This window comes from Mirounga angustirostris, unplaced genomic scaffold (assembly GCF_029215605.1).
Source record: "Mirounga angustirostris isolate CCGP_5_RB_7025 unplaced genomic scaffold, mMirAng1.0.hap1 SCAF_9, whole genome shotgun sequence".
Taxonomy (NCBI): domain Eukaryota; kingdom Metazoa; phylum Chordata; class Mammalia; order Carnivora; family Phocidae; genus Mirounga; species Mirounga angustirostris.
Genome location: NW_026991717.1, coordinates 2,204,817 through 2,229,732, shown reverse-complemented (window position 1 = coordinate 2,229,732; position 24,916 = coordinate 2,204,817). Strand labels below are relative to the sequence as shown.

The 24,916-nt window shown below is 57.3% G+C and overlaps 1 protein-coding gene across 3 annotated transcripts in view; it reads right to left on the bottom strand.

Annotated features, from left to right (window-relative positions):
• CEMIP (cell migration inducing hyaluronidase 1) overlaps positions 1-24,916 on the bottom strand; it is a 135,590-nt gene that overhangs the window by 56,966 nt on the left and 53,708 nt on the right. For 2 of the 3 annotated variants that reach the window (XM_045899302.3, XM_064569788.1), the window contains exon 2: positions 1,407-1,522. In XM_045899302.3, the coding sequence (XP_045755258.1) occupies positions 1,407-1,500 (94 nt within the window). In that variant the 5' untranslated portion in view covers positions 1,501-1,522. Of the gene's footprint in view, positions 1-1,406; positions 4,277-24,916 lie in introns of all 3 variants that reach the window. The other variant, XM_064569787.1, reaches the window with a different exon arrangement.

Here is a 24,916-nt window from a genome sequence, read left to right as displayed (position 1 = left end):
CGGGTTTTCATTTGTGGGAACCCGCCAGGGGTTGGCAATGGTCAGAGCCTTGGCTGGAATATCTCCAGGGCAGCCAGCTTCCCCAGGAGGGGCTGCAGAAGCAGGGAGCAGGGTGGAGAGTGAATGCAAGCCTGGCGCACTCGGGTCACGGAGGGAGAGACTGCAGAGAGGAGCAGGGACCGGGAAACCAGAGACACGGCCTCCTATCCAGTGGTCTCCACCCAGACAGAAGAGAGACACCCAGGAGGTGGCAGGAAAGTACCTGATGAGACCTCCCCAAGGCCCTGAGGGGGGTCATCCAGAAACAGACACCTGAGCCCCGCTCCTGGCCTAGCGCCGATGCCCCTTGGCATTCACTAGGTGAATCCATGACGGAAGAATGAATGAATGAATTCAGGCCATGCTGCCCACGATCTCACTGAGAGTTAAAACACTGCCCACCTGCCCCGTCCCCTCCGGGCCTGCAAGATTCCACGGGAATCACGCTGAAGGAATTCTACTCGTGATGATTAGAGATTACTTCCTGCCCTCCGCGGGTCAAGAAGAACAAAACAGAGTAAAGTTCCTTTATTCTTACTGCAGAAAAGCAGCCAGCTCGATTAATGATAAGAGCATGAGCCGCGATGGTGATCGTGTCATTGCTAACCCTCTGCCCAAAACGGACACATGGTGCCCCATCTCTCACCTGCCCCCCAAGTCTGTCTCCCTGGTGGCTGCCTCCTGTTGTCCCCACAAACCTGCCCTGAGCTTCTGCTTGTTCATTCAAAATCGTCCCAGGAAAAAGTTGACACTGAGATCAGAAAAACAGACCGTGCGTAGAGCATCACAGCCGACAAGGCGCTTAACGGTTCCCAGATTTTATGACAGCAAAGTGAAGAGGGAACGGTGGGCTCAGGTGGAGGTGGCAGGCTGGCTCCCAGACATGTGATTTTTCTCTGGACTCCCCCCGCAACCAAAGCAGTCTATAACATTTGAATATGTTGTCAACATTTAACAAGAAGGGAATTTTACATAAAAATCTAGATTTCTGCCTTCTCTTAATAATTCATGAGATCCCACAACGGGGCCCCACTTCCACACATGACAGCAGTTGGCCAGAACTGAGAAGTGGGTGTCCCTCTGGAGGAGCCTGAGCTCCCCAGGTGACCACGGTCCCCGCCTGGCCAGCCCCACTGGTCTGCCTGGCTCCCGTGGATGCTGAGTGTGGAACCCCCGCCTCTAGTCCAGCCCCATCGTTTCGTGGCTTACGACGGAGGCCCGGGACAAGACTCGCCTGGGATGGGAGGGTAGCAGGGACCGGCCAGAGCCCTGCCGCCCTGCCCCTGCCCTGTGGCTCCTTCTCCTGCCCCCAGCAGCCTCGCCCTCCCACTGAGGCACGGAAGTGCCACGGCGCTTTGGTGGCTCACCTGTGGACGCGGCCCCAGCGAAGCAGGCCAGGCTGAGGCAGCTGAGTGTCAGCATCGCCTTGAAGGAGAAGTCCTGCCTGCTGGCAGCTCCCATCCTGGCGGAGTGATCCCTGAAACTGAAGCACGCTGAGTGAGACCCTGAGTGAGTCCACGGACGGGGCGGACACAGGCAGGGCCACCGGCGCACAAAGGGGCAGTGCCAGTGGGCACAGGTCAGCCAGCCGGGGCAGAGTCCTCCGCCGCCACGACTCAGGGCCGGGCAGACCGGGGCGCGCCTGCCCCGTCCCCGGCCCGCCAGGGGCCTGCCGCTCAGAGACCCGGCGGCGGATGGAATTTCATCCTTGGTGCCCGTGCTCCCGCCCCTCCAGAATGAAGCCTTTTTCTTAAGAAACAGAGAAAACCGAAAATACTCCCACGCAACATGAGCTGGAGGAAATTAGATGCCACAAACTTGCTGTGTGAGCTCAGCTTTTCTGACTGACTCTCTGGGCCTCAGTTTCTTAATTTGGAAAACAAGGCTGTGGACGGGCTGAATTTTAATTTTTGCTCCATTTTTATCAGTCTACGCTTCTAAAATAAGTCTTGATAACAGGATATCTGTGTGTTACAAACCCTCTGTGTATCACCTAGCCAAAGGAAGATGAGGCGGAGATAGAGAATTGTCCCCCAGTTGTTCCCTCCTTCCTTGGGAAACGAACTCCTGACTTTTATCTGGGGGTATGGGCACCTAGTATAAAGACTACCTTTCCAGACTCTCTTATATAAGCTGTGGCCTCGGAATTAAGTTCTGGCCAACACATCCCCAGGACGGTGTGTGAATTCCAGGAAATGTCCTTAAGGGAAACGAGGAAGACCTTCCTCCCTCCTTCCTCCTTCCTGCTGGCAGGAATGTGGGTATGATGGCTGGATCTCCAGCAGCTCTCTTTGGCTACGTAGTGGGACCCATGCTGAAGGTGGCAAAGCAAATCTAGAGAAACATCTAGGCCCTGCCCCTGTGGAGAACTGAACAGCCCTAGATTACAGATTTATTTTTATGTGTGAGAGAACTAAGTTTCTTTTTCATTAAACTTCTATTTTATAAAGCTGCTTATCTTTTTTGTTTTAGACTCTTGTCTAGATAAACCTCAAGACAGGAACATTAAAAAGAAGATGCCAAGTTCCCCTTTCAGAATAGAATGCACCCAGGAAACATGTTTGTCCCCCTGTGGCCACACAGATGGCTCAGACTGGGCTTGGGGTGCTGGTGACCAGCTCTGGTTTCCCTGCTGGGGTCCCCGGGTCCTATCCCTGGCGTGATGGTGGCTATGCCCAGGCACAAACAGTCTCCCTCACGAAGGAAGGGGTCTACATCTCTCTCGCCCGACCAGGCTCCTCCCCTTGAACTAGCTCAGGGACAAATCTGACCATCCCTGGCCCGTGGGCTCCTGGTAAAGTGTTGGGGGCGCCCCGGGGGAGTCGGGGCAGACAGGAAGGCCTGAGCAGAGCCCCTCGCCCTGGGCCTGCATCCTTCTGCACAGGTGTGCCGGGAGGCGGGGAGGGAGAAACCGATACTCTCAGATTCAGTGCCCGCGGTGTCCTCCCTGCCTGGCCCAGGCCTGGCCTGCGAGAACAACAGGCCCATTCTAGTCGCCTCGGCCGGCCGCTGAAGGCACGCATCGCGGCATCTGGGAACAGCGCCTTTCCCATGGCCCCCAGAACAGGAGAGTCTGCGTTCCTGCTCAGGGAAAGGAGGGACTCCAGGGACAGGAGAGCAGCACGGCCCCGCTCCGAAGTCCCGATCGGGAAAACCAGGGGCAGCTTGCTGTCTGCTGCAGAGAAGCCCATCACCATGGGGCTCCTCTGAAGGGCGCCCATACTTCCGGACCACAGGCTGGCACCTCCGCTCGCTCACGGAATGTCCCCAGCTCCCAGCGTGGAGCGGATGGGAACGGGAGGCAGTCTGGATGTGGGCACCTCTTCTGCCCCAGCTCCCAGGGTCCCCTGGGAAAGCACCGCTTCTATGGGCCCCAGAGTCCCATGCGGAGTGGACGTCGGGCATGCAGGGGCCCGGCAGCTCTGACATCTTCTGATTATATCACAGGTCATTTCAAAGATCTCACACTCACACACACACACACACACAATCACTTTCTGGGTGGATATACACACAATTCCACTTGGAGGGATAATGCTCAAAACCTCCTTGTCCCAACGTTAAAGAGACCTCTGCCGTGTCTCTGTCCGAGCCACGGGAGGCAGAGAGGCCTCCTGCCTAGAGAGGTGAACCCCACATTGCCAGGGTGGGGGTCAGGCTTCTGTGTTTTCTGTCCCCGGAGTGGCTTCCAGCGCCCGAGTACAGAAACCCCGAGGAACATTCTGTTGAAGCGAATCCCCAAAGTTTCTCAAATTTCACTTGGAAGTTCTTCACCAAGGGAGCACGGCTTTGTCCGCCGGCCACTCAAAGCTTTCTGGCAACGGGAGTTGAGATTCTGCTGGCAAGATACGGTCCTGACCCGGTTCCCAGCTGCCGAAGGCCCGGGAAGAGCACCCACTGGCCAACAGTGCTAGAAGTTTCTGCAGGAAGCCACGGGCCGGAGGCTGGCTGACCGCTGCCTGATGGCCCTGAGCTGACCCGCTCCTTGAAGGGTGCGGCGACCCCTCTTCTGCAGAGCCCGCAAGGAGGAAGAAGGCAGACGTATTGTTTGCAGCTCCTCAGGACTCGCTGTAACCAGCTCAGGGTTCCAGAACAGCAGTATTTCTGCATTTCCGCGGCGGCTCGGGCCGCGTGTTCGCCGGGCCTCACGGGGACCAGAAACGCTGCCTTCACACGCCAGCACCAGGGTCTTGGTTCTCTCAGCAGGTGGTCCGTCCTGGGGTCTGGGGCTTGGCACCTGCAGAGAGAGAGGAGCAGAGTGTTGTTCGAGCCTCCAGAGAGCCCCTGGATCCTTGCTCAGAACGCCCAGAACAGTAGCACGCTGGCCCCAGGGCACGAGAGACCCTGCTGCCGGCGAGGCCGTGGAAGCCGGACCCCTCCGAGAGAGTCCAGAGGTGGGGGGGTCCGCTTCTGCTCTGAGGCGGGGGGTGACATGGGACCCGCAGGGTGAGCCGGCAGCCCGTCTCGGGGGGTGAGAGCACAGGGACAGCTGTCTGCCCCATCAGACCTGCACTAGGCAAATCCTGACAAGCCTGGGCCCAGCCACTGGCAGGACGGTGTGGTCCGGAGTCCTCAATCCTGGCCACACAGCTGACATTGGGAAAACCATCTGACCACCTGGGGCTCCCTTTCTTGGTCTGTATAATCTGAGAGAATGCATCCTAAATTCCAAGGTCACTGTGGGATCAAGCGAGATGCCTGACCCGTGGCCAGCCCCCCAGTTGTGCTCTCCGGAAGGCCAGCCCCTGCCACCATTCGCGGAGGGCCCCGTGGGGCTGGTGCAGGCCAGACCACCTGCGCAGGCTCATCTTAGGAACTTTTCTGGACAAGAACCCACAGGCCCACCCCAGTGGTCCCCAGAAACCATGCAAACAGGAAGGCAGAGCCCAGAGCTCTCGTTCCCTCCAGGCAGAAATCTCCTCTGACAAGGCGTGGTGCCCACCCTGCCTTCCTCTCCCGAATCAGGCAATGGGCAGCCAACTCCCTGGTCTGCCTCTCGTCCCAGCCTCGTCCCGTGGGCAGAAGAAGGAACTCCTTTGGTCACCAGGTCCTGCCGCAGAGTCCCCGGGGAGAAGGAAGGACCAGGAGACAGGGCAGCCTGCGCACCTTCCAGATTACAGGCACACACAGGAGGACCCCCAGCTCTGGGGGCCCCGGCAGCTCTGGGCCCTTTCTCAGGACGTTTGGGGTTGCTGTGCTGGGGACCGCGGACACAGGGAGCCCCACCTGGCCTCCTCAGACAGAAGTGCACAGAAGATCCTTTGCTGCTACACACCAGAGCGTCTCCCGGGTTCCCCGTGAAGCAGCCCCTCCAGCGTGAGCTGCCCCCGCCTCTGCAGACACACCTGCCCAGACCTTTCTGGAACGAGCGGGAACACTCCACAAAGAGCAGTCAGTGACATTACAAAGTCCCTGTCCGCTTCGTGTCAGGCTCACAGAACGCAGGAGCCCATAGGGTACGAGGCCCCTTCCGGCGCCTGGATCCCCTGGGGGACTCGTTAAAATGCAGCTTCTGACCCAGCAGGTCTGGGGTGTGATTCTGCATTTATTTTGTTTTTTTTAAGATTTTATTTATTTTTGACAGAGAGAGAGAGAGCAAAAGCAGGGGGAACAGCAGAGAAAGAGGGAGAAGCAGACTCCCTGCTGAGCAAGGAGCCCGATGCGGGGCTTGAGACCAGGACCCTGAGATCATGACCCGAGCCGAAGGCAGACGCTTAACCAACTGAGCCACCCAGGCGCCCCTGATTCTGCATTTCTTTTTTTTTTTTTAAAGATTTTATTTATTTATTTGAGAGAGAGAGAATGAGAGAGAGCGAGTACATGAGGGGGGGAGGGTCAGAGGGAGAAGCAGACTCCCCGCCGAGCAGGGAGCCCGATGTGGGACTCGATCCAGGGACTCCAGGATCATGACCTGAGCCGAAGGCAGTCGCTCAACCGACTGAGCCACCCAGGCGCCCCATGATTTTATTTATTTGAGAGAGAGAGAATGAGAGAGAGCACATGAGAGAGGGGAGGGCCAGAGGCAGAAGCAGGCTCCCCGCCGAGCAGGGAGCCCGATGCGGGACTCGATCCCGGGACCCAGGATCATGACCTGAGCGAAGGCAGTCGCTCAACCAACTGAGCCCCCCAGGCGCCCTGACTCTGCATGTCTAACCAGCTCCCAGGTGAGCTCCTGCTGCTGGGCTGTGGGCCGTGCTCTGAGCAGCAAGGATCCCCTCATTTTACAGATGGGCAAACTGAGGCTCACGGAGCAGAAGACCGTCGTCTGTGTGGGTCAGGAGCAGTAAATGGAAATCCAAACCGGCATCTGAGAGGACAATTTCTGCCCGACTCGAACTTGGGGGACCCGTGTCACCTCCCCGCCTCCCTGCTTGTTTGGGGAGGAGGGAGGCAGGGCGGGGCGGGGGGAGACGGAGCCCATCCGTTCCTGCCCCCGTTTCAACAGAGGCATGACTTCAAGTCATCATTTGGAGAGTAAACAGGCCTCAGACGCCTTCGATGCACCCACAGAGGCCAAAAATTCCTTCCCCAGACGAAACCCCTCCTTCCATACGGGGGGTTCCCTGTGCCTACCGAACCCAAGCCCCTCATCACACACTGAACCGCCTCCCCGGCCCGACGGCGTCCACGTCTTTGCCGCTTGTCTCCACACCCCCTGAGCGGGCACCATGTTGGTGCTGGCGGACCAGGAAGGGAAGACCTCCGCCCTCACAATGGTCCCCGGTCCCATCACCCTACGCCATGGGCACCGAAATCTACACCACGAGCGTGGCCCTCCCCGCACACCAGCTCCTAAGGACCCTGCTGGAGCTTCAGCCCTGGAGCAGGTAATTCAGCCACAAGCACGAGCGTCAGCCCCCCTCCCCGCAGCCCCGTGGGATCACCGCAGCCTCAGCCGCCCGCGGAGCGCCTGGCTCCCCGCGTCAGAAGCCCCGGGGTGGGCCGGGCCGTGCTCCCGTGCGCTCACAGCTGAGGACAGCGTTCTGCGGCTCAGGAGAGACGCTTGCCCGCCGTGAGCTCCGCGTCACCGTGGGAGTGTTGCAGTTTGCTGGCTAAATGCTCTCACCGTCAGGCTGTCACCAGACCCACCCGAGCTGCGGTGCCGGCTGCGTGGAAGAGCGGTGCGATCGCGGCCCTTCTCTGAATGCTCGCAGCCCCGTCCCCTCGGCTGCCGGCGGGGAGCAGGGCAGCCGCCCCGGGGGGCCGCTGGACGGGATGGAACGAGCCATGCAGGTGTGAAGCGCGGGGACGGAGCCACGGCGCTCCACGAATGATGCCCATCGTCCTCATCCGGGCCCGGCCCCCGCTCGCTGCTCATTCTGACTTCCTGGGTGGGATTTTTCGGGAGCCTCTTTCACTGATAAGTGGCGAGTATTGGGTCGTCAGTTATGAGGCACCGCTAAACCAGAGATGCTTTCTCGAAAGCTTGACATGGAGGATGACATAGGAACCTCACCCCCTCAGGGCCAGGTTTATGGAGGTGGGGGGCACGCAGCTATGACACATTGGGGGCCGCACGCTGGGCCCCGGGCAGAGGATGTGCCTGGATACGGTTTGCCCACTGGGGAGGGTACGCAGGGGCTGGGGGGACCCCTTCGGCCCCAGGGGCCCCGGGGGCAGGTGGAGGAAGTCCTCTGACAACAGCTCGGTTCATTGCTTTGTTCCAGGGGGGCCTGGCTGGCCGCTCACAGCGGGTCGGCAGAGCTCCAGAGAGGAGGGGAGGGAGACAAAAGGTAAGAGATGACTTATTTACCCCTCCCGGTACTAAGTTATCGCTCGTCTGGGGGTGCCATGCTGAGACACGAGCCACGCCGGGCCTGGTGAGGGGGGCGGCGGGGGGCTGGGGGAGGGACAGGAAGCACCCAGCGCAGGGAGCAGGTCCCATCTCCGTCGCCAGCCGGCTTCCCGCGAACGTCTCCCGGCCCCCCGGCGGGTTTGCACGCGGTCTGCGCCTCCTGGACTTAAATGCTCTCTCTTCCCTGTCCACCTCCCACCTTCAGTAACTTGCCTTTGCTCTGAGTCCGTCTCGACCTCCCCCGAGTCTCCGGGGACCTAACATCTTTATCAGTGGCGTCTTCCTCTGCATCCACAGTTTACTGGTCAAACCTTTCTTCAAGCTTCTCCCTTTCTGTCCTTGGGATTTACCGAATGACTCTCCCTGGACACTCGGGCTGCCGGCTCCTTGGGGGTAAGCCCGCTTTGCTTCTCCTGCAGACCACAGCTGGCAGCCTGGCCCCCAGCGGCCGTCCAGCGACACCGGACAGTGAGTGCATGTGTTCGCCAGGGGGCTGCTGAATGAACAAGCAACTTGGCTATTTGCCCGCACTGCATCTTCAGACTCTCTGTCCAGTGCTCTCTAAAACACTAGGTGGGAGTATGAAAGCAGGAACTGGAGACATTTAAACAAGCTGATAATTTTTATAATTGTAACTCTTCTTAAAAGTCTTTTAAGTCATTCCCTCAATGGAGAGGGAAAGGATCCCACCACAGGATCAGAAAGGAAGAGGGGATATCTTCTCCCCAGACTCACAGAGTCCAAGGTCGGTGTGAGCGGACTGCAGGCTACAGCGAGCAAGTGTCCTGGCCTCTCCTTCCCTGCTAAGCCCAGCACTCTCTGGGGGTGGAGGGGGGCAGTGCATACTCTAAAAGGTGACCCAGGCGTCCCTGTGTCCCTACCCCTAGTCCCCAGGTGTCAGATGCCCGGCACCTCCAGGCTCACCTATTCACGCAGAAAGTCTGGCCCCTTGTAGGGTTCCTCCTTCCCTCCACCCGCACACATCCATGCATCAGCCCTGTCACTGTCCATGCGGCCACTGCCCGGTCACCCCCGCAGAGCTTCACCTCGGCCTTCACCGGCCGAGCCTTTCCCCCCAGGAGGAGAGCCTGCCCCCCGGTACCTGGCCCACAGGAGCTCCCCACCTCGCCTCCCGCCTCACTGTGAAAGCTGCCCAGAGCCGGAGGGGCCAGCCTCTGTCACATGGCCCCCAGCCACAGCACACGGGGGCTTCTCCAGGATGCCATTCCTCTCCCAGAGCCTCCCTGCCCTTCCCCGCATCTGGGCTTCAGTCTGGTCTGCCCAGTTCATCACATGGCTCTCTACGTAAGCGAGCCTCATGTGGAGGGAGGGCTCACGTGCCACCCCCCCACCCGGCCTTCTCAGCTTCCTTATACATGGGTGGGGGCAAGCTGGTGTGCCCTTCCGACTCCGACCACCAGGCCGCACACCCTCCAACTGGCTGGATGAGGGGTTACGGCAAGAAACACTTCATCAGCTGTGTTTTTTAGCTGAAAACACTAGCATCAGCAGCTGGCCGGGTGTCTCTCCTGGCCTAAGGTTACACCACATGTGCCGACTTGTTTCCGAGGTTCCCGGGAGATTCCTGCAAAATGTCCCTGGCCTTCTCCTGGTCCCCTCCTGCCAGGGTGCCACCTGCTTTACCCCCTCAGGGTATCGTGATGGCCCTGCCGGCCCATCGTCCACACCGAGGGGGCTCCTGCCTGATGGGGGTGGGACGGCTCACTCCCACGAGGAGCTTTGTTTCAAAGAGCCCCCAAATCAGTGCTAAATACAGGCGAGGGTATAGGAGCGCCAAGGAGCGGCGGAGGTGAGGCCGGGCAGGGGCCGGGTCCTGAAGCACCTTCGGGGCAGGAGTTCGGACCTGATCCTGCCGCCTGCCAGGGGCAGAGGGGGGGCTGCGCGCAGAGCCAGCCCACGTGTTCTTCACGAAGATGCTGCCGCAGGGCTGGGCCCGCGCGCAGCTGGAGGGCTCCACCGCCGGACTCGAATGAACTCAGCACGCGTTCACGAAGTGCCTACTGCATGACAGCTCAGGAGAAGACCCCGGCCGGGGTCGGGTGCGAGCACACAGTCGGGGGGCGGGGACACAGGTGCTGGGGCTACAGGCAGAATGCAGGACACACGCACACACTCTGTGTGTGTCTATGCTGCTCAGAGCGATGGAGGAAGTCCGGCAGGCCGGGGGGAAGGTGCTGACAGTGGAGCAGAGACAGGACAGGGGTGTGCTGGGGATAGGCAGGGGGGGCTCGGTGTGGCCAAGGGGTGAAAGGAGCCAGGTGCTGGGGCAGAGACGAGGTCACAGGACAGAGGGGACCACACAGCAGGGGTGAGGAGAAGGCGGGGGGCAAGTGCCCAGCAGCGAGCACCTGGGGCTGTGACCGGGGAGGCTCAGGCGGGAAGGAGAGATGCGCACGGGGCGCACGGTCGAGGCAGGACCCGTTACAGAAACGATGCCCTTCATCACAGCGAGGGCTGCCTGGCTCAGCGCTGCATCAGGTACGCGGTCGGGGGGACGGACGTAAGGGCAGCAACCAGCAGGTACCTGGGGCGGTGGGTCCTGGTTTACGCGAACGGCGCAGCAAGGCTTGCGCCATCCACATTGCACGCAGCGCCTTCACCACTGACCGCTCGGCCTTCTGGAGCAGCCCCCCAGGCACGGTACATGGGCTGCACGCGCCCAACTTACAGCTGTCGTCCAGATTCTAGTGGCCAGAAGGAAGGGAGGTGAGGTGACAGAGCCTGCCAAGGCCACCCGGTGCACGCCTGGGAGGAAAAGGAGTTCTCAAAACCACAGAGCCCTGGGAAACGCTAACTGCCTGGAAGCCGCGCTAACTGTGCTTCTCTTCTGTGTGTTCGAACTGTTTTTGCACCGTGGACCCGCTGCCCCGATGCACCTCCTTCCAGATGTAAAGGAAGGAAGAGGAGTGGCAGAGAGACTCGCCCCCGAGGCCCTGGGAGCAGGGGGAGCGGACCCCTGAGCTGGACAGGTGTGCGTGCAGATCACACCACCACCCTGAGGGTTCTGACGCGGTGGGCCTGGGGCAGGCCCCGGCCATCCACGTTTGCACACACCCCTGAGCCTGGATGATGCTGATGTGGGCAGTGTGTCAGGGGTGCTGGTCAGGACCCGTGTCTGCACTCAGGACAGGCCCCCCCACTGCATTCAGGCACATGGACGATGAACCAGGGCCTTCCTCCAAACTGGAAACAAGGACCTGTGGGGGCCGAAGAATGCTCCTGTCCCCAGGGCCAGGTCCCCTTAGGAGAGGCAAGGTCCAGACACAGATTTAGAACATGAGCTGATGAATCTGAGTTTTGCCTGATGGGAGAATCTGTCTTAACAACTTGTGGGAGAATGTGCTGCACTTGAATGCAATGAGACAGATGGAGAACTGGATGGGGGCAGGACGAGGAGAATTCCAGAAAGGGCAAAACCAGGCCACGGATTCAGGAGCCCACTGTGGACCTTCAGCAGCTCACTGTTCCTTGGGCAACCCTCTGTCCCTCCCTCACAGCCCCTGTCCTTCAGGTGGGGCTGACCCGCCACCTTGGCCACCGAGGTAGACATGGGACCCAGCCTGGCCAAGGAATATGTTCTATTCCCTGGCTGCTGGGATCGGTTCAGTGATGGTCACAGGACCCAAGACAAAGAAAGGGGAACACAGAACTACTGGGAGGCTGGTCCTCACCCACAGAGGTTGGTAAGCCTGGAATGGCCTGGGGCCATCTTCGTCTCTGTATTGAGAGTACCTGCCGGAGAATGAAGCTTGCAGAGGAAGGCAGAGCCTACAGATGGAGAGCAGCCATCCTTGAGCACCCAGATCCAGCCCGGCCTGAAGCTAGTGCTCTCCCTGACCTTTTCAATTACATAAGCCAGTAATGGCTCTTTTTCATTTAAGCCAATTTGAGTTGCGCTTTCGACAGTTACTTTGGAAACCATCCTGACTGAAAAGGATCCAAAAGGGGAAGGCAAGAGGAAGGTCAGTTTCTTACAGGTGTTTTTGCACTCACAAAATATCCAGTTTAATCAATGAGGCCTCCTATTACTGTATTGGGAAAAAGACTTCCTTTCTCCAGCTGTCCCAAGTCCCCAAAACATGCGTGTCCCTAGAAAAGTAGCCCACTTTAGAAAGAAAGCAAGTCATTGCCACCGCCACGGCCCAAGACTCGTTCCTATAGGACCCGGTAAGGACCATCGTGCCCCGTCCCCACCATGGTCCCTCTGCAGCAGACCGGCCCACACGGGTCATGGCACATTTTGTTTAAGACCCTCCAACGGCTGCTCTCCCCCCTGGCAGGAAGGCGGGACTCCTCACCCAGCCCCGCACGGCCTCAACTTCATCCCACACAGGTCTCCACCCCCGCTGCATTGGTCCCGTGGCCCTGTCCTCTGAAGATGCCCAGCTTGTTTCTGCCCTGGGGCCTTCTCATGGGCCACCCCGACGCCTGGGATGCTCGCCCCGCCCCACCCATCGGGTGTCAGCCTAACGCCTGGTTCTCGGAGGGGCTCCTCCAAACCCCTGCCCTGTGAACAAGGTCCTCTCTCAGTGCCCGGGAGCGCTTTCTCCACTTGCCATAGTTTGTCGTCATTTATTTACTTGTGAGTTTGCTCGTCGGCCCTGAGCTTCCTGAAGGGAGGGATGGCCGTTGGCAGGGCTACTTGGAGGGTGGTCGGGGGACCAGCAGCAGCGGGCCCTGGGAGCTTGCTGCCAACAAGGAGCCTTGGCTGAGGCCACAGACAGACCAACGCAGTGATTCTTGGGCACACTGACCTTCTGGTGCCCTGAGACTCCTCCTGAGTCCTCGTTCCCTTCTGCTGCCACCAAGCATCTCCTTCCAGCTCCCTTGCCCGCCAGTGCCCCCGACGGTAACCTGGAGGCCGCCACGCTCCCCACAAAGGAGTAGGCCATGACAAGTTCCTCCCAGAGCCAGGGCCCAGAGCGCTGACCTGAGAGCCTGGCTCGGGCGAGCGGCCCCGGGAGCCCCTGGGGGCAGAGGCAACACGAGGCCAGTTTGCAGGCACCTGCTGCGTCTGGGAGCGGGGCTGGAATGTGGCGAGCCGGGCCTGGCAGCCGTTCAGACAGCGCGGCCTTCTCGCCGGCTCCCGTTCCCAGGCTCGCACAAACCCCGGAAGGGCAGAGACGGGGAGTGTTTGCACAGCACACAGACTTTCCCCGCTCTTCCCACTGCCCGGCCAGACTGGGGTCGGAAGAGCACGCTTGATTTTGGTTCCAGCTTGGGCCAGAGTCCTCCTTTGATCTGTGGGGGCTTGTCTTCTCCTGGGTTATTTATTTGCAGAAACCACGCTGGGTTCCTATGACTTCAAACACACCTACAGGAAGCAACACCAGGTGGGGGCCCAACCGAGGCTGCTTTACAGCCCCGTGGGCCCCAGGCTCCAGCGGTTACCTGTGCTCCCATGGGCAGGTGTGACTCGCAGCTTAGAGTGATGAACAAAAAGCCCGTGATCTTTGGGAGAAAATGGGCTCTGATAAACCTACCGGGGAGGGGTCCCTAGAAATCAAGGCTCCTGGGAGACCTCGGGTGAGGCCTCCCTGGCCTTTGTTTTCTCTCTGTGAAGGGAGACCCAGGGGAACGCATACGTCAGTGCCGACTCACAACGAGGTCCCACATGAGGGATGGGACGGAGGTGCGGAAGTATGGTGGCACTTGCTTGGAGAAGCTTGCCAACCGGCCCTGAGGTCTGGGGGCCCTGCTTCACCACTAGGGGACCCCAGGGCTCCACATAATTGCTTGTCCCCCTGCAACACTCCCAACATTTTACCAAGCTGTTTTCCAAACATACAGCCATGTGGAGGGAAGTTTGCTGTGACCACCCACATACCCATGACCGAGAGGCTACCAGTAACATCTCACCATATTTACTGTATCACGTAAGTACGCATCCATCCATCCATACCTCTGTCCATCCATCCAGAAAGCAACCTTAGCTTTTGGATGCATTTCAAAGTAAACTGTGAGCACCAGCCGCTCTGCCTAAATACTTCAGTATGCCTGTTATTAACTAGAGCTCAAAATTCATTTAAATTTTTCAAAATCTTTTTTTTTAAAAAGATTCATTTATTTATCTTAGAGGGAGAGAGAAAGAGTGTACGAGCGGGAGGGGCAGAGGGAGAGGGAGAGAGAATCTCAAGCAGACTCCATACTGAGCGTGGAGCCCGACGTGGGGCTTGATCCCACGACCCTGAGATCATGACCTGAGCCAAAACCAAGAGTCAGACGCTTAACCAATTGAGCCCCCCAGGTGCCCCTGAACTCTTTTTAGGTAAAATCTGTATCTAATGAAATGCACAAACCCTAAGTGTGTATTTGCTGAGCTTTGGAAAATGCTTGTACCTGTGTGACCCAAGCCCCGATCAAGGTGGAACATTATCATTCCAGAAAGTTCCCTTACATCCCTTCCCAGTCAACTCCCTCTTGTGAGGCTCAACAATGGTTCCATCCAAACTGTACCATAGATTCGTTGCACCTCCTGTGCAACTTTGTATAAACAGAATTACCCAGAATGTAGTCCCGTGCGAGGCTTCTTTCCCTCAGCACGTTTCTGAGATGCGCCCATGTTCTTGTGTGTATCCGCAGTCCACGTGTTATAACTGGGGAGTGGTCCCCAGCTGCACAAATGTGCCATCCTGCACAGCTGCTTTCATCTGCCTGCCCTGGGGAACCCCACATGGAGTGCGGTTTGGGGGGATGCGGGCAGACAAAGCCGTGTTTGTTGCTGTCCTGAAACCCAACCACGCTCAGGGGGCAGGTGTCCTTGGGTCAAATGCCACCTTGGCCTCTTAGCCCTTGTGCGAAGCTGGGCAAGTCCTGGTACCTCTCCGTTCTCCAGCTTCCGTGATGGCAAGACGCCGGTGACGGCGGACCCTTCCTCAGACGGCCACTGCGGACAGAAATGTGAGTGGCAGCGCACCTGTGTCCGGACAGTCACTGCACGTTGGGGAGGGGGCACTTCGGTTTTAACAGATGTGAATTGGAGTCCCACACATGCCACCAAGTGGTTCTGCAATCCTGGGAAATTCCCGTGGGTTCTTACTAACAAAGGAGTAGCTTCATAACATGTGATGCTTCATCTCGTGGATTTATTTTTCCTGCGTTTCCCCTTTCCCCCCAACTTTGCAGACTCACCCCCTTCAACATTTCAGGCTACACTCCTCTCCGGCACCTAAGGCTGCTAGTGTCTTCTGCCTAATGGAGGTTTTGAGAAAATTTTATTTCTTTCTTTTTTTTTTAATTTAAATGGTGTTAGTTAACACAGCGCAATACTGATTTCTTTGAGAGAGTTTTAAAAGACAGCGTATACAAAGTGCTTCGGAAAGCACGGGTATGCAGTCGGCACTCCGTAAAAGTGACCTCCCATCACCAGCTGTATACTCTCTGGAAGGGCAGTTGCTGGAAACTGCACATGATCCCCAGAGACGGGCTGCCCAGAGGGGTCAGGACCTCAAGACTCCCGCCCCCCGACGGTACTGAGAGCGGACTTCCAGAGGAGAGGCTGCAGAGGGCCTGCAGGGTCCCCCGCAGCCTCAGCCTGGTCCCCGGGGCCGCTGCCGACGCATACGTCACCCGCAGAGCAGTGGCCAGCAGCACCCAGAGCCCCCGCCTCGGGCCCTGGCCTCCTCTGCCGAGCTGAGCGGCGGCCCGGGACGCTGGCCCACGTCCAGCCCAAGTTGGCTGTGTTGCCTAAGATCTTCCAGAGGCTTCAGCTGGAAAAAGTTAGTCCTTGCTTTTCACCATAAAATGGGAGCAAGCGGTCCTGGCTAAGGGAGGAGGCGGTCCTGTCAGCTCAGGGCAGGCCCCATGGGCATCCCGAGGGCCTGCAGGGGCCGGATGGTGCCTGGCTGGGACCGGACTCCAGCTTCTTCCGGCCTCTGAGTCTCTGTGTGTCCCTAGTCTTGTATTTCCAGCACCTTGGAGCAGGGATGGGCCGTGAAAATCATCGAACCCATGGCTTGCCCAGGGCCTCACACTGAAGATTCGAAGTTGGGTCCCAGTTCAACTCAATGTACATATATCATGTATTGAGTTGGAAATAGGAAATTATCAGTATTCAACCACTTTGATCTACCAAAAATGATCTACCAAAAATGATCTACCAAATGACTTCCCTTACCTTTACCTTTCAATCTATCCAGGCCCTCTTAAGTGGACACTGCTGTCCTTGAGTCTGGGCGGTGGGGGGGGGGGGGCGGGGTGTACAGAGACAAGGAGACAGTGCTCGCCCTTATGGCTGATACTGGTGTTTATGATCTACGTTCCGTGTGGCCATCTCTTTCCTGAATAGTCCTACCTCTTGCTATGAGATCCATGCCACTTGAATTGGGTCAAGCACCTTCTCAGGGTTGCAAAGACCCCTATATTCTGAGGCTTCCCAAACCTCTGCTGTGAGCCAAGGTCTTGACTCTGTGCTCCAGACCCTGGGACCGACCTGCCCTTTCTCAGGATGGCACTCCTGGAACCATGTTTGTTCGGCAGGACTCCTGACTCCTCGGCCAACGGATTGGACCAGTGGGTACAACTGACCAAAACTAGGCTGTTGCTTTTTCTCCCGGTTCCAGTCCTTTCGTATGGCCTGGCTTTATACCTGCCTCTGATTCTAGGAGACACCCCCTGGGTCCTTATAATAAATCCAACCTCATGCTCTTTTTTTTTTTTTTTATCTTGCTAAATTGAACTCAGACTTGGGTTCTGTTACTTGCAACCAAAAAAGTCATAGTTCTTCAACCCATAAAGGAGTGACCTCGCCTTTGTCTCTGAAGATCTTAAATGGACATTGGAACTTTTAGACACGATGCGTTTTTCTGTGTAGATTTCTACCCTATTCTCAGTGGCTCTCTCATGTGGTTACAGTCCCATCTATCATGGCCAGGACTCTGTGAGGACAGAGGATGTGATGTCCCCAACTCACTCCGTATCCCAGGGCTGGACAGGAGTGAGCAGAACAGACTCATGAAGGACTCGTAAAGATGGCGCCATGAGTGTGTGCCTTGGGGGCATTTGCTCCTCAAATCTTTAGGTACCTATTAGCGGCTGCTCTCGTGTGTTTACAGTTCAATTCATGTTGGAACAAAGACAGCCGAAAATCAAATAAAGAGCTTCCAGACACTCAGCACGGCACACACTTTGTCTTCCCCTTCGGTATTGGAAATGAGATACGCCCCACCTTGTTTGGCTGTCCTCCAGGGTCCTGGCGTAAAAGGGAGAAAGGGAGGGGGTGAGAATATCCCTCAAAGTATGTTGTGACATGAAGGCAGAGGGGTAAAGCCCTTCTTTGAGTGGGGACAAAAGGTTGTGTTTTTTTTTTTAAACATGTTTCTGTATAAAGGAGGACGATGCCAGAGGAAATGTTTGCAAACTGGGTCAGAACGTTTCCCATGCCATAGAAACAGATTGCCGTCCTCAATACCAAACTAATACCATTGCTGCTCTTAGTTATTATTTAGAGCTCTCCAATTTCCAAAAACACGTTGAAAGTAACCACTGATTCCCGGTAGATTCCGAGTTGAAATGACACACATTGAGGGCCTTCTAGGTCCCAGGCATCGGGTGATTCACTTATGATCTGGTTTGTCCCTCACTGTAGCCCAGAGATTAAGGGATTTGTCCGAATTCACATAATCAGTAAGTAATACGTCTCTTCTGGGGTCCAAACTATCAGACTTTCAAGCCATTGCATTTTTTTTCTAGCTGCTTTGCTATTCTCAGAAACTAGCAGTCCCTTGGCTGGATCGCAGTGAACTCTCAGGTAAGTGCCCTTTCCTGCCCAGCAAACTCGGCCCCCTCCCTTTCTAAAGCTCATGACCCCGTTTGCCCACGCGGAAGCTAGTGATGTCTACCTCCTCATCTTCTCTCCAGTCATGGACTCAAGCACAACCCCTATGTTGCCCTGCTGGACATTCATGCCAGACATTCAAGCCTGACCAGTCTTCTGTCTCCAGCCTCTCCCTCCTTCTGACCCGTCCCCTACATTGCTGCCCATAACCTTGCTCTCAGATCTTGTACTCCACACCTTTCCAAAACCCTTGAAACCCTTGAAATCTTGTGAGGTCCTATGTGAAGTGGCCCTTAGCTGCCTACCCAATCTCACCTCTTGCCACTCTCCGACCCAACACTACCTGCTATGCTCAGGCCTCCCAGACCACCAGAAGACCGCCCCACAGGCCCCATGCACTCCCATTGTTTTTCCCTTTCCTCATGCCACTCTTTCTGCCTAGAAGGCTCTTTTCCAGCATCACTGGCCAAGAGAAACCCTGCCACCCATCCAGGACGACTTACAAGATTCCTCTTCCCAGAGCCTTTATTGGCTTTCCAAGAGGAATTAATCCCTGCTTTCTTCCTCATTTCCCTTCTCTGTTGAACACTTGTCCTTGTGCGTTATTATTACTGTCAAAGACTGTTACATGTTTCTCCCACTAGAATGTGAGCTTCAGGAGAGCAGCGAACATTACGGTCTTCACCTCTGTGTCCATGGTCCAAGATCCAGCACAGAGGAGGGATTTAGTGAATGCTTGTTGGATGAATAACAGAATCGATGCACCAACAAATCAATGGACAAATGACTTCCCTTAGCTTTAAAAGGAACCTCAGCCAGAGACAGAGTAATCATCCTGCTGGTCACGGGCCCGACTCCCTGTCTCCTGGCCCTGCCCTGTTCCTGCCTGGTCCTGCTGTGGAGGAGCGTGGACCCCAAAAGGGTCTGCCCACCTCCTCTCTTCTAGGATCTGGCCCTCCTGTTCCCATGCAGTCACAATGGGGCCTCCCACGTGGGTCAGCGCCCCTCCAGGCAGGCTGAGCCAACTGGTCCACAGAACACCTGCTCCAGTCCCACGATGAGCCCCTCCCCTGGGGTTTCAGACTGGGGGCCAGAGATGGAATTTGAGGACCGTCTTATTGCTGCGGTGAGTGTTTTCCTATAAGGCGGCAGCCCCATCCACTTCCCTGTTCCCTGTAGGTCCACCCTGGGAGATCCAAAAGCCAATGAGGAGAGAGGAGCAGAGGGAAACAGAGTCAGGGAGGGAAAGTCTTGACCATCTCTGAGCCCCGCTCTCAGCTACCCTGAGGTCGGATCCCCCACTACTCCTTTTACAATCTGTCTTTCCATCCTACCCAGCGTTCACTGAGCCCTCGCCCTCTGCTTTTGACTGGAGTGATTTGGGGTTGGGTTTCTGTCACTGGCAACCCTAGAGTTCTGAGAAGCAGACAGACCCGGAAGCACATTGGGCTGGCCTCCTATTCGCTGAGGCCCTGTGCCGTGGATCCCCACCCAGCCCTCCTGGCACGGCCGTGCTCCACAAAGTCCCTGACAACGTGGCTCCTCCTCACCCCACCATTAGGGCCTGTCTTCCAGGAGGAGTGAAAAGGACACACCAATAAGAAAGCTGTCACCCACCCCGTTTCCGTCAACCAGCCACTTGTCCAATTCCTGCCGAAGCTTCCCCGGCGCCTCCAGCCCCGCCGGGCCCGCTGACCCTGACGAGGCTACACTGTTCCACCCCCTGCCTGCGCAACCACCACAGCTCCCTCTCTCTCCAGCCCGCCCCGCCAAGGACGTCTTCCCCGAACACACAGCCGCTGTATTCAGTCTGCTCGAAAGCCCCCAGAGCCGCCCCCTCCCCACGGCCACGGCCTACCCGCTCTGGAAGGCTCAGGACAGCGTGCCCCCTGCCTAACTCATCACTCTCTGTGCCCATTAACTTGCAACGTCGTGCACCACACACGGTCTCCCAGGTGACCCTTGGCCATTTCGGCCTGTGTCTCTGCTCACCCAGCGCCCCTGCCTGGGAGTCTCACGCCCGCTCATGGATTGTGCTTAATTCTCCATATTTCCATTCTGCCACTTTTGAGAGCTTCTCCAATTACGCTCATCAACACTTGGCTTCTGGATACATTTTCTTGCTCCCCCTCTCTCTGTCCCTCCCTGTTGCCCACTCCACTTACCCAAAAGTGACTTTCAAATTAAGAGAACCCTTACGTGTCCTCTGTAAACCTGTCCTCCACCCCATACCTGTGGCGTGTGTGGACACTGAAGCCAGGACTGGCCCACAGTCTCCTGGGCCCCTGGCAGAGCCGGTTGTGTGAAGGGGTGAGCGGGAAGGAGGAGGCCAGGATGACTCAGGGCTTTGTGGCTGGGGTGGAGGGGGGCCCCAGGCCAAAGGAATGGTGAGCAGATTTCCCAGCTGGCTGCATGCCCTGCTGAATTTGAGATGCTGTTGGCAGCCACGCTGTGCAGTAGGCAGTCACGTGGGTGGGTTCGGAGATCAGGAGAGAGATGTGGGTTGTAGACACGGTTTACAGAGGGCCCTGAAGCCATGGGGGAGGGGGTCTGAACCCATCAGGGGACACGCGAGCTGTGAGGGGTCGAGGCCAGACCCTGGGAGCACGGAGCAGACATATGGGCTGACCCTGCCCAGTGCGCTTGGGCCCCTCTGAGGGGGCTGCACCCTCATTGTAGGGCTGCTTCTGGGGAGAGCGTCCCGCACCCCATCCCTCCACCGAGGCTCCCCTTCCCTTCCATGTGCAGGGTGCACCCTCTGGGCCAGCAAAACTGTCGGAGCATTTGAAGTCCCCGCCTGATGCATGTGGGGCTGGCGGTCCAGCCGCCAGCATCTGGCTGCCGGCCAGACCCACCACCTGCTCGGGCAGGTGCCCCACCTTTCCCCGCCACCAGCAGCTGCCAGCGCGGCCTCTGCCCCCACAGGCTCCCGGCTGCCCGGGCTCTCCGAGGATTCGCCCTCCCGAGGAACAGAGAGAGGCGGGTTCCTTCCCTTCCTGCTGATACTTGCTGGAAGATAACCCCGGAGAGATTCTCCAGGAACAGGGCGATGTGAGCTCAAGTTCCTCTCTCTCCCTAGAAGTGCCAGCCACGGCATGAGTGTGGACCAGAGCGAAGGGCCCCGCGGGCTCCGGTCTTGGCACGCTGACGCTCTGCCTTCCCCACCAGCTGTTCCAGAGCCAACAGGCCTGTAAATGTGTTACAAGGTGTGGAGCGGGTTGTGTGAGGCCAACCCAAGGGGTCAGAGCAAGAGGCAGGGGCCACTGAGGGGCGGCGGTCCTGGGCCCAAATCTCACATCGGCCCTTTCCCAGAACCGTGGGGCACGAGAGGTTCCTGCCTAAGGAAGGGGCTGCTGGGGGCCCGGGGGCACAGCCGGAGTACAAGCAATCCCACCTCAGCCCTCCCCGACCTTGCAGCATCCTACAGGGCTCTTTCTCCGGTTGTTGTGTTTTCTTCAGACTTTCCAGTAAATAATTCACTCTCTGTTTTTGTTTTTTTTTTTCCTCGGGGCCATCTCCTCCTTAATGGTCTGAAGATCATCCTTGCTCGACCTGCCATGTTGGGAGCACAGCCCTGTGGCCCACTCTTGAGGATAAAGTCCCCCTTGTCCTGTTGGAGGTGTTGGAGGAGTGGGCACACGCTCAAGAGCTGTGCACCGTGGCGTCTCCACCTCACTGAAAACCAGGGAGGGGGCCCCAGGATGAGCACGTGCCTCCACAGGTCACCGTCCATGCCCGCTGCCCCCATGCCCTCTGGGCTGGGGGGCGGGCTGACGGGCACCTGCTACGGGGCACCTAGTATGGAGCTGGTGGTCACCTGCCTCAGCATCGCATAGCTCTGTGACGTCCTGAACTAGCCCGTGGCTTTGCCGAGCTGGGAGGGGGGCTCAGAATGGGGCTCTGAGCCTGCAGGGGGAGGACCTGTCTTCTTGGGAGCATTGCTGGCCACCACCTTTGGTGACCAGGATCATCACACAGCCACAGAGCTGCCAACCAAAGACACTTGCCAGAGAGGAGGGGAGAGATATCTGATGCTGAGGGTCCCAATCCCGGGGCGCAGGGCGTGAAGGGCCTAATCAGCAGCCCATGGTGACTCCTCGGTGCCCTCCCTGCACGAAGGGGTCCTGAGCTGCTGCCGGGGACCCTGCAAGCCTGCCGTTGGCTCACACTGGCTTCATGGATAGTTTTCATTCCCATGGAGCCTGAAGTTCACGAGCCCCTGGGTCCCCAAAGCTACCTAAAAACCACCTAGGCCATTTAAGAGTTATGAGCCCTTTAAGAATTTAAGAATTCATGAGCCCTTTCCTGGAGATTTTGATTCTGTACATTTGGGCTCGGACCCAGGAATGGATCTTTCTAGAAATGGCCTCGGGGCTCCTGATCCACCGCCAGCAAAGGGAAACTACCTGCAGCCCCCAAGTCTGTGACCAGAACGACCCCGCTCGCTAGGCTTTAACATTTGTGGCCAAGTTCCTGATCCAAGAAATAGGGCTTCGCACTAATGCTCGGGCACTTTCCTTTTCCTTCCAGCCCTGGGTTCTTCCAGATTTCCAGCGTGCCACCCAAACCCTTCCCCGGCCAGTGGCCTCGGAGCCTCCGACCGGCAAGCTTCTCTCACTTCCATCCGGGTCTCTGGAAAAAGAAACGAGCTGGTTTCCAAGCTGCTGCTTGTCACCAAGCAGTGACACAGCCCCGCGTCTGCTCACGTGCAGCCAGGACAGCGTCAGGAGGCCCTCAGCTCCCTGCCTGGAGCATAGCACGTGCTCAAGAAACGTTAGCCCGCGTGTTGGTTGTCGTCGTCACGCATTTGCCAAAACTGTTGGTCTCAGAATCCACAAGCACCCCCACTCCAAGATGAGTGGGGACACATCCTGGCTGCACATTGACTCCATCGGCCCCAACGGCCAAGCTCACAGACAGCTGCCCGTAGGGCCCATGTAGGGTGAGGCACCGCGCAGAGCCGTCCGCCCCACAGTCAAGACACAGCTAGCCTGAAGTCTGGTGCTCCCATCACCCGCTGCTGGGGGGAACGTAAAACGGCGCAGCGGCCTTGGAAACCAGTCTCAGCTGGTTGATCACAGACTTACCGGAGGACCCAGCCATCCCTCGCCGTGGTATATGTAGGCCCAAGGGAAATGAAGACATGTCCACACACAAACAACACGCGTGTGCACAGAAGCACTATTTGTGACCGCCCAAAAGTGAAACAATGCGGACGTTCCCCCAGCTGATGAACGTCTACACCAAATGTGGCGGATCCATACCACGGACCATCATTCAGCAGTGAAACGGAGGGAAGCGCTAGGACCTGCCACACAACGGATGAAGCCTGAAGACACGATGCTCAGGGAAGGCCACTGCTGGTGCCCTGTGATACAGTGTGGCAGGTGCAGACGGGGCAAGTCTCAGACTCACGGTTGTCGGGGGCCGGGGGCGGGGGGCGGGAGAACGGAGGGACTGCTAAGGGAGGGGGCGTCTGGTGTCTGGGGCGACGACACAGTCTAAACTAGGGAGTGGTGGTGACGGTGCTTGCACAACTCTGTGTATGTGCTAAAACATACGTTGTAAAAGAATAGGTTTTATGGTATGCAAATTAAATCTCAAGCTGTTAGGGAAAAAAAAAGCCCTGGGCACTGTCCCTTGCTCTCCGTGGGCCATTGGACAAGTCACTTAGCCAATATAAAGTGTAAAACGCCCTGGATGGGAGAGTGCTTGAAGTCAGGTGACACCTTGCAAGCATACAATAAACCATCATCACCATGATCAGTTATTATAGTCCTAAGAGTAGTAAGTCGAAGCCAGGTTCTGTCCAAATGGATTACATGCGGGATCACAGCCCTGCCAACAGCACCATCCGGGGAAGGGCCACGCTTCGGTTCACGGGTGCAGAGGGAGGGGATGCTCAGAAAGATGCACGTGTCCCACACCTAAGAACTAGCTGGATCAAGATTCAAATCTTGATTTGTCTCCCTCCAAAGTCTATCATTCATTCATTCAATGGTCCAGCACTGAGCCAGGCACTGGGGAATCGGCAGTCAACAAATCCGCTGTGCTCCCCACCTCCTTGAAGTTTACAATCTACCAGGACACCGACGCGTACCAGTCATAAACCAGATGCAGGATTACACGCGATACCACGAGTTATGTGACGTGAGAATGTGAGATTCTAGGAGAGTATAACAGGGGGAGTCAATGCAGGCTGGGCAGGGGCAGGCTGGAAATGCTTCGGGATATTCAGATGGCTGCCAGATGCATGTGACATGCCCAGGGTAAGAGGGAGGAGCGCTCCCGGCTGGCAGGGTGACTCGGCGAGCACACACACATGTAGGTCACACACCCACCATGAGCTTATAGGTGTGGGGAAGGTGTCCAGCCAGAAACTCCAGAAACTCGCTGGGACCGATGCAGCAACCGGGTTGGATAAGCTGCTCTACGACTGTCCCTTCTGAGTGTCTGTCCTTCCCTCTTCCACCTGCTCTGGCCCAAAGTGCGTGCATGAGCATTTAGACTGATGTGGGCGGGAAAGGAAGCACCTGTCCCTCATCCTACAGGAGAAGTTTCTGGGTGGAGTGGGTGTAGCAGAGGGCACGCCCGCTGAGGATGGAGTCATGCCGAGGTGTAGCCGGGGTGCGTTGGGGAGCTCACCCAGCTCTGCATGGGGAAGGCGGGAGGGGCGGGCCCTGGAATGTCTGCTGGGGGCCACAGAGGTCAGGTGCCTCTGCGTGAGATTCCAGGATCCCAGCCCTCTTTCTCCCATTCTCCTGGTCTAATCCAGCTGCCTGGTGACTTGATCTGCCACAGAGAGGACTTTCTAGCTCGCTTATGGCCCGCCTGCCCCCATGCCGAGCCCCAGCCAGAGTCACCGTGGAACTGTTAAAGGTTGGGATGAGCGTAGTCCCGGACCCACTGACCATGCTCTGTTCATGGGAATGTCACGCTCAAACACCTGTCTTTCCTGGACAGTGACCAGGGGATGAGTCGAGAGGACACCAGAAAACCAGGGCAAAGAGGGGTGAAGATAGGCATTCCCATTTGACTCCTTACGTGTCACTGATAGGGTTTTCTTTAATGCCACATAACACAATAGCTACTTAATATATTTCTTAAGAGTATTCTTCTTCAAATATTAGCTTCATCCTCCAATACATAATTGTCAAATCACTGGTTATTACCAAAAAATGTTAAGCATATCCATATATTACTTTAAAACCATTTCACAAATTGTTCATATTTAGGGAAGCTCTGGGCCAGTTGACTTGGAGGTTCTTCTAGCGCTTAAAGAAGAA